The 15,791-nt window shown below is 44.6% G+C and overlaps 1 protein-coding gene across 1 annotated transcript in view; it reads left to right on the top strand.

Moving 5' to 3' along the window:
• The window catches only part of CERK (ceramide kinase), a 132,358-nt gene that overhangs the window by 80,612 nt on the left and 35,955 nt on the right, over nucleotides 1-15,791 (top strand). The window contains exon 9 of the mRNA XM_077470446.1: nucleotides 3,727-3,879. Within this exon, the coding sequence (XP_077326572.1) occupies nucleotides 3,727-3,879 (153 nt within the window). The remainder of the gene's footprint in view (nucleotides 1-3,726; nucleotides 3,880-15,791) is intronic.

Here is a 15,791-nt window from a genome sequence, read left to right as displayed (position 1 = left end):
TGTCCACAAGGTTTAGGAGTGTGTTTATGGGAATATTTGACCATTCTTCCAATAATGCATTTATGAGTTCAGGCACTGATGTGTACGAGAAGGCCTGGCTCACAGTCTCTGCTCTAATTCTTTTTGGGTTGAGGTTAGGACTCTGTGCAGGTCATTCAAGCCATCCCAAACTTGCTCATCCATGTCTTTATGGACCTTGATTTGTGCACTGGTCCAAATCATTTGGTGGAGGGGGAATTGTGTGGGTTTTTTATCAGGGGTTGGGCTTGGCCCCTTCAGTGAAGGGAACTCTTAAGACGTCAGCATACCAAGACATTTTGGACAATTTCATGCTCCCAACTTTGTGGGAACAGTTTGGGGATGGCCCCTTCTTCTTCCAACATGACTGCGCACTAGCGCACAAAGCAAGGTCCATAAAGACATGGATGAGTGAGTTTGGGGTGGAGGAACTTCACTGGCCTGCACAGAGTTCTGTCCTCAACCGTATTGAAAACCTTTGGGATGAATTAGAGTTGAGACTGCGAGCCAGGCCTTCTCGTCCACATCAGTGCATAACTGCACAAACAAACTAAGAACGGGATGCCATTAAAGTTCAAGTGCGTGTAAAGGCAGGCGTCACGATACTTTTGGTAATATAGAGCATGTGTAACAAAATGGAATGATACAGGGAAAGTATTGGACATGCTAACTGAAATGTATTTAATACTTTGTAGAAAATCCTTTGGTAATGACGGCTACAAGATGCCTCCTGTATGGAGAAACTAGTCGCATGCATTGCTCAGGTTATCGTCCGAAAACAGTTTTTAGGTATCGACCGAAAGACAAAAAACTGTTGATAATGGAGCGCCGAAAAAGAGGCGGGATCTGCCACAGGTACCACCCATTGCGAGGGTGTCATCTTGGCACGCCCCAGTCCTCCTACCTCCTTCTCCTCCCTCCTACTCACGCAGAACGGCGATCTCAGTGTGTCATGGTGCTGAATTGTCCGGGCAACAGCAGTAACAATGTGTCATTCCATTTTATTACTCATAACTTAACCACTCGCTCACTGGGCACTTAAGTTAGGTATTTCATAATGATGTTGGTCCGTGCTGTAGCCGTCATTTGGCTGAATGGGTTAATTTCTGAATGTATTTGTTTTGCTTTCTTTGTATGTATAGATTGCATGGGTCGACACTGACGTGGTGAAAATTTTCATGTCAATAGCACCTTTAGAAATATATTTACCAAGAAAAACGGTGACGTGTTCTGTACTACTTTTATCCGCTGTATAATCATTTACACATTGTATTTCAGTTATTTCTAGCCTACTCCTCTTAATCTGAACAATTGTGAAGTTTGTTAACTTCACTACATTGTGAATCTCCCCAAACATTTTCTTGATTTCTATGACATTTATTTACTATGCCCTGTGGGTAGTCTGCTGTGCCAGAAAATTCAACGCCTGCCTTCTCAACTACAGTGTTGAGGGGAGTTTCAGGAGGCAGGGATTGTACTGGAATCCCTGTTTGAAGGCAGCAAGGTACAATGAAATCCTTAGTAAACAGCAGAGAATAACCTGCAAAGCATTCATTGAATCTAGAAAGTTGTAGAAATAGATGGCCTGCAGTCAGGCAGCACTCACAACATAAAGGAAATGTGTCAAGTAACTTGGATTGTCTTGAATAAAAATGTTTTGTATTGCTATTTACCTGCTAGAATTGCTTTTACATAAGTCCATCACCAGCTTAAGAAATAGATACTGGTATGATGCCTGTAGCTGTAGATGTCCTACGGTCAGGAAATGGTTAAACACACAAACATATTTTCTGAAGCCGTCACAGAGAATAAAATGTTAGTAGTTACAATTTTTTTATGCCTCATGATATTTGCACATTGGTTTATGAAGTGCAAAATTTTAATAATGGGTAGCTAAAAAAATGTTAGTTTCACAATATATTACCCAATTTTGTAATGAAATATAAAAGTTGAGATTGCACTTAGTAAACAGATACCCAGCATGTCAAACTTTAAATTTGAACGCAATACTCTATATTTACCATAGGCAATGCTTTAAAGCGGTAGTAAACCACTGAAAAAAAACAAACAAAATAAACCCCCCGCAAGACAATGGCTAGCACATTATGAAATACCTAACTTAGAACAAGGTCCCCCGTAGCATGCCTGTTCCCTCTGTTTCTTCTGGGTTCGCTTGCTCCGGCGCTGAGAGTGGCCGGAGCTGCGATGACGTCATGCACGGGAGTCCTCTGTTCCAGCAAGGAGCTCTGAATTTCCAGTACAATCCACCAGACCTTCAGAGCGCATGGGTCACTGATTTTACCTAGAGTTAAGCCTTATTCTAGGCTTACTTGCAGGTTAAAATGACCAAGCCGGGTATAGAACTGTTTTAAAAGCCCTACAGATCATCAATTTAGCGGCAACAATGAATATTGATCCTAGAAATATTTTGGGATTGTGGGATATATAGTTTCTCCACAGGAAGTATCAGTTCTTAGACTACAGACAGAGGTCATACATTACCTTGTGCAGTTCTATGCTGCATGCCTCATGATTGAATATAAACAGAAATTTCTGACACTGGAATGTGAAGGTTTACTCTACTGTAGGCTGTACTTACAGGCTAACAAATGACACCATTAAGCTACATGATCAATGCACATCTTAAGCAGGTGAAAAACACAAGGTGCAGGTAGGAAGGTTCATAAGGCCTCATGCACACTGCAGCTCAAAAAAGCTGCTCCTTCAGGCATTGGAGCTTTTTATTTCTCTGCCTGTAATCTCCCCTCCATGTTAACCTATGTGGCCAAGCACATTATAGGCATTTTCAGAAGGTTCGTGATGGGTTTTTATAGGCAAAAAAAAAAATTCTGCGTTCAGGAGAGGAGCTTTTAAGCAAAAAAATGCTCAAGCTTCTTACCGTGCGTTCACACTAGGCGTGTTCCCACATCAATGCATTCTAATGACCAGGATTCTGGCCAATACAATGTATTAATGCCAGGCATTGGAATGTGCATGAACATGCATTAACGACCATGCAAAAAATGTTTTTTTACTGTGTAGGAGTAAAAAGCATCAATAGCATACAGTGTGCATGAGGCCTTTAAGTCAAAATGCTGAAAGAAACTCAGAGCAGTTTGAATTGCCTCACTGAGCAACTTGAAGGCAGAGAAACTCGGAAGTACATGAAAATCTACTTCATTTGACTAGCCTTTGAGTTTTATTCCTGTGCATGAACCCTTACACTGAACTTAAACAGTAGCTACAGGCAAAATAGTTTTATTTATTTACCGTATTTTCAATTTTAAATAGAATTCTGCAATGGGGACACCAATTCTGATGATGACCAGGAATTCCCTCACTTCCTCTCTTTGTTTTGGCTGTGGGGCAGGAAATGAAAGGAAATCTCCTCAATGGGACACAGCTGGCAAAACCCCCAAAAATGACAAGTGTTTCAATGAATTAGAACTAAATGCAGCTATTTTTAACTTTACATAGAGTAAGGGCTTAACCAGTTTATGTGCACAATTTGTTCCTTATTTGTACTACCTGCAAGAGCATATTTTGTGTAAAATGCTAAGATTTGCAAAGTTAATTGTTTTTTGTGTGGAATTTTAGATCTGGTTGAACAAGCAGGCACAGCAATATTGCCACCATAAGAAGTGAATGTAAACTCTGTCATCTTTTTTCTGCTTTTAGAAATCGGTGTTTTATTTGTTTTTTACATAGGTGATTCTCAGCCCCTTGATGTTAGTTCAGTTCACGACAGAAAAACATTTTTGAAGTACACAGTTTCATTGTTGGGTTATGGTTTCTATGGAGATGTTGTGAAAGGCAGTGAAAAGAATAGGTGGCTGGGTCCTGCCAGATACGACTTTTCAGGTAAAGTAACACAGGACATTACAATTTACTATCCTCTACATTTTTTGTAAGTGGCCAAAACACACTGAAAGTGATCAGCCTGGTATAACTGTTCCCACCAACAGTATGTATCTTTTGGCTAGTGTCTAGAGGAGTGACATCTTTTCCCTGTTGATGAAAGTTTAACCATTTTTGTTTTCATGTGTTTTTTTTTTTTTTTTTTTTTTTTTTGGGGGGGGGGGGGGGGTTTCAGTCAAGACTTATCTACACACTCCTTGAGCAGGTCTCTTTTTGCACCTTTTCCAATTATTGTATCATCCTCTCTCCTCATCAGTTGAAGACTTGCCTGGAATGTGACCTCCAAGTACTGGGCCCTGCATTGTTGCTCTTTCCAGACCTTTGTGTATTGTGTTAGCCACGGAGTGATTTCTGGGTCCACAGTTGTGGCACAGCCTCTGGGGTGACCCTCACTTTGTGAATAGGCCATGTAGGCAGAGTATTGGGAGCTACTTTTTTTACAACCATTCCACTGTGCCATTGTTATTGATTTATCATCGAAAGCGGTAAAACACTGAGGCACTAAACATTGCTTGTTCCAAGCATTCTGCGGTAGGTAGCATCTTATCACTACTGTTCTAATTGCAAGACATATGCTTTAACCTTGGTTAGTGCTTGCTACCAACTTCAGTGGTCTGATCACCTTCCAATGTCTGAGCCTTTTCTAGCTAGCTAGCTTGTGAGCAGCAAGGCTTTGCCTAGTATCCCAAGCTAAGATGCCCCTGTCTTGCACCGCCACATGTCAGATCCTAGACCCACAATGAGCAGTCCAGCTATACCAGGTCCCCTCCAGCTCACAATCCACTAACTGTTCCTTCTTCAGAATCTTTATCTGCCTGTGGCCTTGGCATCCTTTGATCCTTCCGCTGCGGAGGCTCTGAAGAGTCTCCGATAGCAGGGATAGATGATGCCCTTGAGGAGTTGCAGTTAGCTGCTGTTGCTGTCAGGCTTTTTTGCTCTTATTGAAACTTGTAACTGCTAGTGCTGCCTGTCTAGCATTCAGTAGAGGTCCCAAGACAACTACAGCCCAGTATTGGTTCTCAAACCCCTAAATGTCATCATTTAGATCCAGAAATTTCACATGGAATCCCATTAGGTTGTCAGAAACCATGAATCAGACTGAGACAGAAGTACAGTTAAATCACACTTGTTTAATAAAAATAGTAAAGGTACACAGAATAAACAGTAAATAAATAGTCAAAACAGCCAGAGTTGAGGAACCAGAACAGATAGTCAGACAAGCCAAAACGTCAGGGAACCAGAGATGAGCGTAGTAGAACAGCAAGCAGGATCTGGAGCCAGAAGGAATGTCAGCCAAGCAAGTCTTTAACAGGAACACAGAAGAGCGTCTCTAGAGATGTGACCAAAGCAAAGGCAGAGATCATCTGGGCTGGATGGCTTAAGTTGGCAGGACTGATGAGCAGGATATCATCAGCAGGTGAGTCACTGTGGAAGGAGAGGAGCTGGCAATTAGCCGAAAAGCTGTGCTGCCAGCTTTGAGAAGGAAGGGCTGAGTCCAGCCCTGACAAGCCTATTATAGCCTCCCTCTGTCAAAGAGACTTTGTCTTCTGTGGGCATGCCCCCCTTTTACAGTGCATCAGTGATTGCTTAACTTTCCTGTCGGTCCCCGGCACTTGCTGTTTATGACCTTTTGATTTTCGACCTGTGCCACCTGTGAGACATCTGTGTTAATATACCCAGGGCATCCTCGCTGTGGAATATCTAGATAACCTCCTACTGAGAGAAAACTTGGCACAAATACTGGCTGACAATGAAGTGGGGGCAGTTGAGACCTTTGAAAAGGTTTGGTTGGAAGCTGAATCCTCAGAAGTTGGTGTTAGTCTGGCCCTTTTATCCTAGGTACACCTCAAGCCAGAGTTTTTCTTCGCTCCCAGACTCTTCAGTCCAGGAGTCAATTGACTCTTTTCCTCTACATGAGAGTTTTGTGGTTGATGGTAGCCTTCTTTGAGCCAGTTTGTTTGGCCAGTTTCACTCCAGACCTATACAGCTCAACATCCTGTCGTGGCATAAATTGGTTCAGTCTCTGGACAGACGGATTTGCCAGACACTAGGGAGCAGGTTATCCCTGGCCTGTTGGCTCAAGAATTCAGATCAGGAATTGGGAAAACCCTTCCTTCTGATATCTTATGCCGCGTACACACGACCAGACTTTTCGAGGGACTAAGTCTGACAGACTTTCGACGGAGTTCTGACAGAGTTCTGACGGACTTTGCGAATGAACGGACTTGGCCACACACAATCACACCAAAGTCCGACGGATTTGAACGTGATGACTTATGACTGGACTAGAATAAGGAAGTTCATAGCCAGTAGCCAATAGCTGCCCTAGCGTCGGTTTTAGTCTGTCAGACTAGCACACACACACGAGCGGATTTCTCAGTAGGAACTGGGTCCGGCAGAGTTCTGTCGGAGAAATTTGAAACATGTTCCATTTCTAAAGTCTGTCAGACTTTTGCAAATCAAAAGTCCGCTGCAGCCCACACACGTTCGAATAGTTTGCCGGAATCATTCCGTCAGACTTTTGATGTTGAAAAGTCTGGTCGTGTGTACGGGGCATTAGAGGGCCCTCACAATAGATGTCACCCTAACAGGCTGGGGGGGGGGGGTTGGGCACTTAATCGGTGCAGGCATACCAACCAATCCACATTCTAAAGCTTTGAGTGATTTAGTTGTCCTTACAATGATGGACATACCAACTGAAGAGTCATCCAGTCCAGACATCAGGGTAGTGGCATACATCAACCATTGGGCAAAACTAGAAGTCTAGCTGCTTTAAGTAACATAGAAAGGATTTGGACCTGATCAGAACATCATGTTTCATTCAACCTCATCCACTGTTTACATGCCTGTGAATTGGTCAGGCAGACTTTCTCATTGCACAATGCCTAGATCAGGGGGGAATTGGCCTCACACCTGGAGATGTTCTCTGACCTGTATCAGAGCTGGGGGATGCTGATTGTGACCCTAGTGGTTTCCAGATTCAGTAACAAACCAAGCAGATTTGTTTACAGGTACACCAATTTTCTAGCATAAAATCTACTCATCAGAATCAAGATGGAGGGTGTTCTAATAATTCTTACAGACCCAGGCAGATCCCCCTTTACGATCACTAACTGTGCAAGGGGGAACTCTGCGGACCCTGATGTAAAGGAGAGTCCTGTGTTCTCTGATGTAAAGGGAACTCTGATGAAAGTTGGTCACCAGAGCCCTCCTTGCATCATGGTCTGCCACATTCCCCTTTACATCAGTGTTCCCAGCTACATCAGGATCTACAGCATTGCCATTTACATCAATGTTTCCTTTTGCATCAGGGTCTGCAGAGTTCCCCCTTGCACTGTAAGAGTGGGGGTTAGTGATCTAAGGGTGAACCTTTTATATCAGTGTCCCCCTTACCTTGGCATATTCACTTGTCGCCTTACGTCAGTAACCCTCCCCCACAGACTCTGTTGCCTGGCTGGAGCTGTCAATGACCTCCTCCATAAGAAAGCCTGGGTGAAGGGCAGCAGGGACACTGAGGATAGATGGTCCTCCATTGCTTTGATCCTCTTCTCCAGTGTCCTCCCAGCTCCCTCTCCTTTCTTTATAGTTTGTGAAAGGTGCCAAGCGGCACCATGATTTAAGCACGCACCCCTTGATTCTGCCCCTGCCTGAGCTAGACCGGCTTCAGAAATGCACATGCGAAGCCAACCCATGGTCATCTTTTAGGCACATCGGTTGCCTTTTCCGGACATATATGAACAGATCAAAATATGTGGATTTTTACAAACTGTCCATAAAACCCACCTGTCAGATGTTTGCCAAACCCCATCAAACAGTGGGTGTGGCCAAATTGCACATACAGTGGGAGGATCTCAAAGGGACATTGAATACTAGGAGCATGCTGTTTGTGGAGTGCATGGTTGAGGAGTGTGCTAAATACAAAGTGCAGTGTTCAGGGGTGCCCTATGCACAAAGTTCAGGGGTTTGCTACATATGGAGTGCAGAGTTTAGGGGTGTGCTATGCACAGTGTGCAAGGTTCAGCTCTATTTCAGAGGCTGTCCACATCTCACTTTCACCCCTCCTCAGCTCTGATTTCTGCATTACTTAACCCCATCCCCCACCTCTGCACATTTCTCCCTGCCTCATCTCTCCCCCAGAAAGGCTTCCTCACATGTCGCCTCCCCATCACAGCTCTAGTACCTCCCAGCAGTGTAGGAAGCTAAGCCTCTCACTTGCAGCAAGACCATTGGTCAACATCTGTTCCCCTAGGCACAAATGAGGATCACAGAGTAGCTTTCCACATGATGCCCCATACCACATTGCAGGCAGGGATCTGTGATTGCCACCAAGAGGAAAGCTGCCCTTGTAAACGCAGAAGGCTTTTGTGTTTACAATTGACAGTGAACAAGAAGAGTACAAGAGCCACATTCCATCTGTGAGGGCCACAGGAAATGGACTGGAGGGCCGGATTCCGCCCGCTGGGACTTGTGTTTTCAACATGTGATCTATGGGCTGCTTTATACTCTTTGTCATATTAGATGATCCTTGAAAAGATTAACGAGCTTCTTGTTCCACCATTCAGGTCAATCAGACAGCCCCAAGTAGCCACGTCTGTTTTTTCCCTTGTGTGAGCTTTTTAGTGTTGCTGTTGGCCATCCCAATCGTGTGTCTCTCAATGAATGTAAAGGAATACTTGATTTCTTCTTAAAATAGGATTACTAAAATCTTCTTTTTCTTGGCTTTCATTGAGGCATACAGGTCCCACCCCTCTGAAAAACTGAAGCATGCTGGGAGTGAGAGATATTATATCAGGGTGGTCGCTCCCCCCCGTTTGAAAACCTTTTGTAGGTGACAGTATAGTCTTTGAATCTTGTGTTCCTCAATAAATGGATTTTTTTTGCGTAGTACCAAAAGTCTTTTTTTTTTTTTTTTTTTTTTTTGCTTAAGAATGGTTTTGCCGTAACCTTTATTAATCAATTATAGGATACATTGCCAGATGATCATTATTTGATTAATTATGAAAATCATAATTTCCTTTAGAGATTTCTTGGCTGAAAGTAGGGATGAGCTGAACACCCTTCGATTCGGTTTGCAGCAGAACACACGAACAGGCAAAAAATTTGGCAGAACACACGAACACCATCAAAGTCCATGAGACACAAACATGAACAATCAAAAGTGCTCATGTCAAAGGCCCACATGCAAGTCATTGTCACAAAAAGTGCCCGGGGACCCGGGTCCCGCCCCAGGGGACATGTATCAATGCAAAATTCTTTTTTTTTAAACTGCAGTTTTCTTGGGAGCAGTGATCTTTCTCCATGCTTTAGAAATGTCATCTTGCTGTGGTACTGTTCTAAACATGGGAAAATGTGCCACTTTGCAGGCATACTATAGACACCTCCCAGGCACGATATTTAAAGGAATATTTCATTTTTATTGTTTACTTTAAGCATTAAAAAAAACACCGCTTCCAAAAAATGTCCCCTGGGGACGGACCCAGGTCCCCAAACACCTTCCACGACAATATATCGCACACAAGCCTTCAAAATGAGCACCTCCGATCCCCCATGCCAGTGTCCCACAGACTCCAACAGTGTTCCGGCGGCTTTCAAATTTGCCGCAAACACGGCATATTGTTCCCTGTTCGGCAAGCAGGCGAACACTCGATGTTCGAGTTGAACGCAAGTCTGGCTCATCCCTACCTGAAAGCCTCTTTGTGCTCCAGTGCTGTCTTTTTTTATTTCAATAATTTTTATTGAAGATTTTCAGTATAACAAAGCAAAATAGATGAACATTCCTTATAATAAGCAAGTAAAATCCACTTTTGCATATACAAGGGTAATCTAGAAAAACATAGATCTAGACAAAAACCTAACAGTACAGATCTGTATAACAACCAGACATGGTGTTTCCATATCAACTGCAGTGTCAAGGACCCATAGCATACAATTAATTCCCAACCGTGGAAAATGTCCAGGCAAGGCTCACAAGCCCGTAGCCCCTGATGCCCCAAACGGGATCAAGCTGCAGACCAGGGGCCGGGCTCGCTCACCAAGACCAGGGCACTCCCCATCCATCTCATCCGAGGTCCAAAATTTGAGGTACCGCTAGAAAATTGTGTAATCAACTAATCCAAAAGATAGCTACTGTCTGTCTTCTAACCCCTTTCGGGGTGCCACATAGTACACCAAGAGAGGTGGCAAAGGAGGGAAAAGAGAAAACGTTGGAAATGATAGAAAAAGGAATAAAGAATGTAAATTGCTATTCAGGCATTACTCACTCCATAGGCCAGGGTTCCAGGCCGCACCCCCGGAATGAGAGAAATATTACACTTTGTTGCCCAAGGTTCCCAAATCAACCGGAATCTCTCTGTTTTGTCTTTCCATTTGGCCACTATTTGTTCTTGTACCATAATCCAAGTTACCTTGGTTTTAAACATCTTAAAGGAGACCGTGTGTTTCTTCCAGGCTTTAGCTATCGTAACTTTGGCTCCAAGAAAAATAAAAAACGCCAGTTGCTGCAAATGTTTGGGTAGAGTCGGAATAATGTGATTTAGCAGGGCTGTACTGGGATGTGGGGCTATGGTGGTCCCTGTAATGGAGCTAATTGTGCAAAACACTTTCCGCCAAAAAGTGCGGATGCGAGGGCAAGACCACCAGACATGAGACATGTCACCTTCCAGACCACAGCCCCTGAAGCACACTGACGAGGAGCCCTGAAAGATCTTGGCCAGCCTGGAAGGAACATAGTACCATCTAAATAAAACTTTGACACTCGCCTCTACGAGCGAGATATTCAGGATACCTTTGTGAGCTCTCATCGCAGCCCCATACCATTGTTTCGACTCCCAGGTGTGGCCCAAGTCAGCTTCCCAAGCCCGAGCATAAGGGGGCTTATTGTCCGTCTTCAAAAGAGCCGTGTAGATCAGTGAGATGCCCCCCCTCTGGTCCGTAGCCTGAGCACACCATTGTTCATATTGTGTCATAAAAGGGGGAAGTGGCTTAGAGGTCCAAATGGAATTTAAAAAGTGTGAGAGTTGTGTAAATCTGTATAATTCCGAATCGGGCATATCTAGTTTCTTTCTGCAGTGTGCTAAGGATAGAGGGCCTGTGGGGGAAAAGAAGTGTCCAATTCTGTATAACCCCTTATCCGTCCACCATTTAAAAGCTTCTATATCTTCCCCCGGGGGGAAATCCCCATTGTGGAAAATGTGTGTTAGCGGTTTAAGTGGGGAGATCAGCGATTCCCGTTTAAAAAGGTTAGAGCTCAGCGCCATGGAGTGTGAAAGGGTGGGAGCTAGAATCGCCGGTTTGCGTTTAGGGTTGCAACTCATCAGGAAATCTATCGTGTGGTGAGGAGTAGACTGTCTTTCCATCAACAACCAATCCGGTTTTACCGAACCGGAAAAAGCCATAGATATCTGGGCCAATTGCGCTGCTTGATAATAACCCCACAAGTTGGGAAGACCCAGACCCCCTTGAGATTTCAGCCGGTAAAGCGTGTTTGAGGAGCATCTGTAACCTTTCTTTCCCCAAACAAACCTCACAATGTCCGTTTGTAATTTGTTCAGAAATGTTTTGGGGATCGGAATTGGGAGGGAACGAAACAAGTACAAAAGACGCGGTAAAAGTGTCATTTTCACCGCATTAATCCTACCCAGCCAGGAAATCCCACATCCAGACCAACGAGTCAAATCCGTTCTACATTTTTTCGCCATGTTAGGATAGTTAGCTTGAAATAGCGTGTGTATGTCCGACGTGAGATTGATCCCTAAATAAGGAAGCTGGGAGTGAGCCCAGGAGAAGGTAAAATTGTTCGACAGTTGGGAGAGCATATCCGCGGAGATCGTAACGTTCAGAGCTAAAGATTTTTCCATATTGACCTTTAGGCCCGAGATCCTACTAAAATCCAATAAAGTCCGGTTAATTATGGGCATAGAGGTTAAGGGCGAGGTAACAAAAAGGAGGAGGTCGTCCGCATAAAGAGCACATTTGTGTTCACAAGACCCGCACATGACTCCCCTAATGTCGGGGTTGGAGCGTAAGGCAATGGCTAAAGTTTCTATGGCTATGGCAAAGAGAAGCGGTGATAGTGGGCATCCCTGTCTTGTCCCCCTACCGATGCTAAATGCGTTAGAGTACCTACCCATTAGACGTACCTGAGCCGTAGGATGCGAATATAGTGCCGATATAAGATTAAGAAAGTACTGGCCGCACCCCCACCTCCCCAGAATATCAGTTAGGTATGACCAGTCAATGGAATCAAAAGCCTTATGAAGGTCGATGGATAACAGAAATCCTTGTTGCGGGGTACCCCCATCCCACTGTGCCTTAAGGAGTGTTATTATATCTACTGCACGTCTAATCTGGTCTGGTCCCTGTCTCCCAGGGATGAATCCCACCTGATCTTTGTGTATGTATCTAGGGATAAAGCTTGAAAGTCTGTTCGCCAGAATTTTTGTCATTATTTTAATGTCATTATTCATAAGCGAAATAGGCCGATAATTGCCCACCTCGCTGGCATCCTTTCCGGGTTTCGGAATCACTGAAATAAATGCCGAGTTCATATCCGGGTGCAAGGAGGCTCCATCCCTGAGAGAATTGAACATTTTCACCAGATAAGGGGCCAGACCAGGGCCAAACTTCTTATAATACCCATTGGAGAATCCGTCCGGACCCGGAGCAGAACCCACGGTGAGAGATTTAATAGTGTCAAGGACTTCTGCAAGAGTGAACGGATCCTCCAACAGATCCTTATGTGCCTTGGATATCTCGGGCAATGGGAGAGCATTCAGGAATGTCTCGCAGACATTTGTAGGGGGGACAGGGCCTTGTTTATATAATTCCGAGAAGAACCGCATAAAAGTTTCCATTACTTTAAAGGGATTCTGAGACAGGTCCCCTGAATGAACCCTGATCTTAGGAAAAGAGTGTGAACGTGGCTTGGGGGTCAGTTTTACCGCTAATTTTGAGCCAATCCTGTCCTTCTGAGAATAAAATCTGGCCCCCGTCCAGGTAAGATGTTGAGCAGCCGCTGTAGTCAAGGACATGTTTAGTCGGGCCTTGGCCTCGTCTAGTTTGGCTAGGGAATCTGCCGTGGGTCGTTGTTTATGTGCCTTAGCTAGTGAACGGAATTCTTTTGTGAATTTGAGAGTGTCGGCCTGATGTTGTGCTTTGAGATTAGAGGACAACTGTATCAACTTGCCTCTTATTACAGTTTTATGTGCAGCCCATAGTGTAACCGGCGATATTTCCCCTGTATCATTCAGCTCAAAGTATTCTCTGATAGAAGCCGCTATATCTGCGCTATGTGCAGGATCGCTCAGAATGGATTCCCGGAGACGCCAGCACGGGCGACTCCCTGAACCCATAGGTCTCCTGGACACTACAACCACCATGGAGTGATCCGATAATGACGAGTCGAGAATTCTCGCATGTTCTAGCAAGGGGATCGTTTGGGGTTTTGTAAAAATGTGATCTATTCTAGCATAAGTGTGGTGTGGGGCCGAAAAGTGTGTATAGTCCTTTGCCCGTGGGTTCATCTCTCTCCAAGTATCAATCAGACCCTCAGAGTGGATTGTGTGGGCAATGTTAACGCTCTGTTTCGACGGACGTTTAGGTTTGGACCTACCCGATGCTAACTTGTCAAGAGAAAAATCAAATGCTACATTCGAGTCTCCTCCAATAAACACCGTGCCCTTAAGGCGGTGTCGCAGCTTCCCCAGCATGGATGTAAAGAAGGTGCTTTGGCCCTTGTTGGGCGCGTAATAGGAAACAAAAGTGTAGCATTCCCCATCTATGTGTCCGGATACCAGTATATATCGACCCTGAGGGTCCATAAAAGTCTCAGGTTGAGATAGGTTAATATGTTTGGAGATACACACTGCTACCCCTCTAGTTTTGTTCTCTGCGGAGGCTAGAAAAAATTGAGGATAATGTTGATGTAGATATGTGGGTTTGAAAGTAGAAGGGAAGTGTGTTTCCTGAAGTAAGATAATGTCCGCGTGTACGGAGCGGTAATGTTCGAAGAGCTTCCGTCGTTTGAGTGGGGAGTTAAGGCCTTGAGTGTTATGTGAAAGAATTTTAAGGGTGGGCGGCCTAATGGGTGTGTCAGTCATGGACCAGAGGAGGGCAAACTACACAAAAGATCAAAGACTCACCGCTCCCATGAAGAGGGCCACACTGTCTGCAATTCATGAGCCACCAGTAATAACCACAAAAGTCCCGGAGTGCAGGCTGGATGTCAAAGCTGAATTGGAGATACCTGCAAAATACATAGAGAGAGAGAAGAAGGGAAGAAAAGAACATGAAGAAGAAAGGAAAAACAAAAGGAGAACGGACAGTAGCATGAGAAAAACCATGTCGCATGAACAATATGCTATCAAATAAATTCCTACAGGCGACCCCAGTCCCCATCAAACCCCCTGAGAGGTCAGAATCCCCCCAACCAACCCTTAATTGCAAAAATTCGGGGAAACCCTAGAAGAGGGTATCCCGAATGCGGCTCAGAAGCGCCGAAAGTGCCTCTGAACCAGGAGGAGCGCACTGAAACCACCACCACCCCGCCACCTTTAACTATATAAACTATTGGGCCGGCAAGGGCCCATATTTAACTGCTAACAGAGCGCCCATAATGAGCTGAAACAGGGTAACTGAAATTCTAGACCCATATCAAAAGGTATGCACCCGGTAAGTCGATCCAGTCCCACCACCCCATTCCCCCTTTCCCGCACATAGGTATGGTGATGCACTGACCCAACCTCTATCGAATCTCTACCTAGGACCCGTATTGAGTTGTACAACAAGATAAACATAAACATTAACTAAAGCAGGCCCCCTGGGACATCCCTTGTAGCCGCTGAGAGCAGACCCAATATTATCACCAACAGGATAGTCACATGTCTGGTCTTGCCGCTGTGAAAATAGCCTGTTTCACCAACTGCAAAAGTTATGAGAGTCAGTTACCGATACTTCAGACAGGAAGTAAAAGAGGCCATCCTGGATCTATGGCAAAGAACAGATCTTTTTTGTAGGAAAAAAAAAAAAAAAAAAAACACCCAAAAAATGGAGCAATAAAGGCCCAACATGTATTTCTCCAGATGTGAGAAGACCTCCCTCATATTTCCCTGAACATCAAAGAGGGAGTGAGGAGGGCTCCCAAATTTCCCTGTGTCCCAGAGCACGTGGTACAATCAGGGGATCCATTCAAAAAAAAAGGGGTAGAAGAGCATCCCCAGAAGGGGAAACAAAAGCTGTCTCAAGGTGGTAAATTTTCCTTTGAACGTTTGGAGCTTTGTGTCAGCCAGATCTGTTGCAGCGGACTCGCTGGGGACGGTCTCTTGACTGATGCAGGGGTCCCCCTGTTGGATTGTTCCGTTGTGGGTTCCAAGTGTATCAGGCCAATTCGAGTCAAAAGTTTTTCGCCTTCCTGGAACGAGGAGAAACCAAAGCTTTTGTTCTTATATGAAAAATTCAGCCGCAAAGGAAATGACCATCTGTATGCGATTTCTTTATCCAATAACACTTGTAGTAATGGTTTGAGCGATCGTCTCCTCTGTATAGTGTATGGGGAGAGGTCAGCGAATATCTGGATCTTGTGACCCTGAAACGATAGGTTCTCCGCATATCTGGATTTACGCATGACCTCTTCTTTCACAGAGTAATAATGGGGTTTGACTATAATGTCTCTGGGTAAGCCGTCAGTACGGGGAGCCTGGAGAGCCCTGTGAGCTCTATCCAATTCCAAATGGCGCTCTGGGATGTCTGGGATCAAATTCTTAATGAGAGATCTCATCACCTTATGTACCTCTTTTTCAGTTTCGGGGATCCCCCTCACCCTGAAATTGTATCTTCTCGATCTGTTTTCAAGGTCATCG

This window comes from Lithobates pipiens, unplaced genomic scaffold (assembly GCF_037356315.1).
Source record: "Lithobates pipiens isolate NorthernLeopardFrog02 unplaced genomic scaffold, aLitPip1_a1.2 Scaffold_8, whole genome shotgun sequence".
Classification (NCBI taxonomy): Eukaryota; Metazoa; Chordata; class Amphibia; order Anura; family Ranidae; genus Lithobates; species Lithobates pipiens.
Note: the sequence above shows the minus strand (reverse complement) of the source record. Positions and strands in the feature narration are given on the sequence as shown.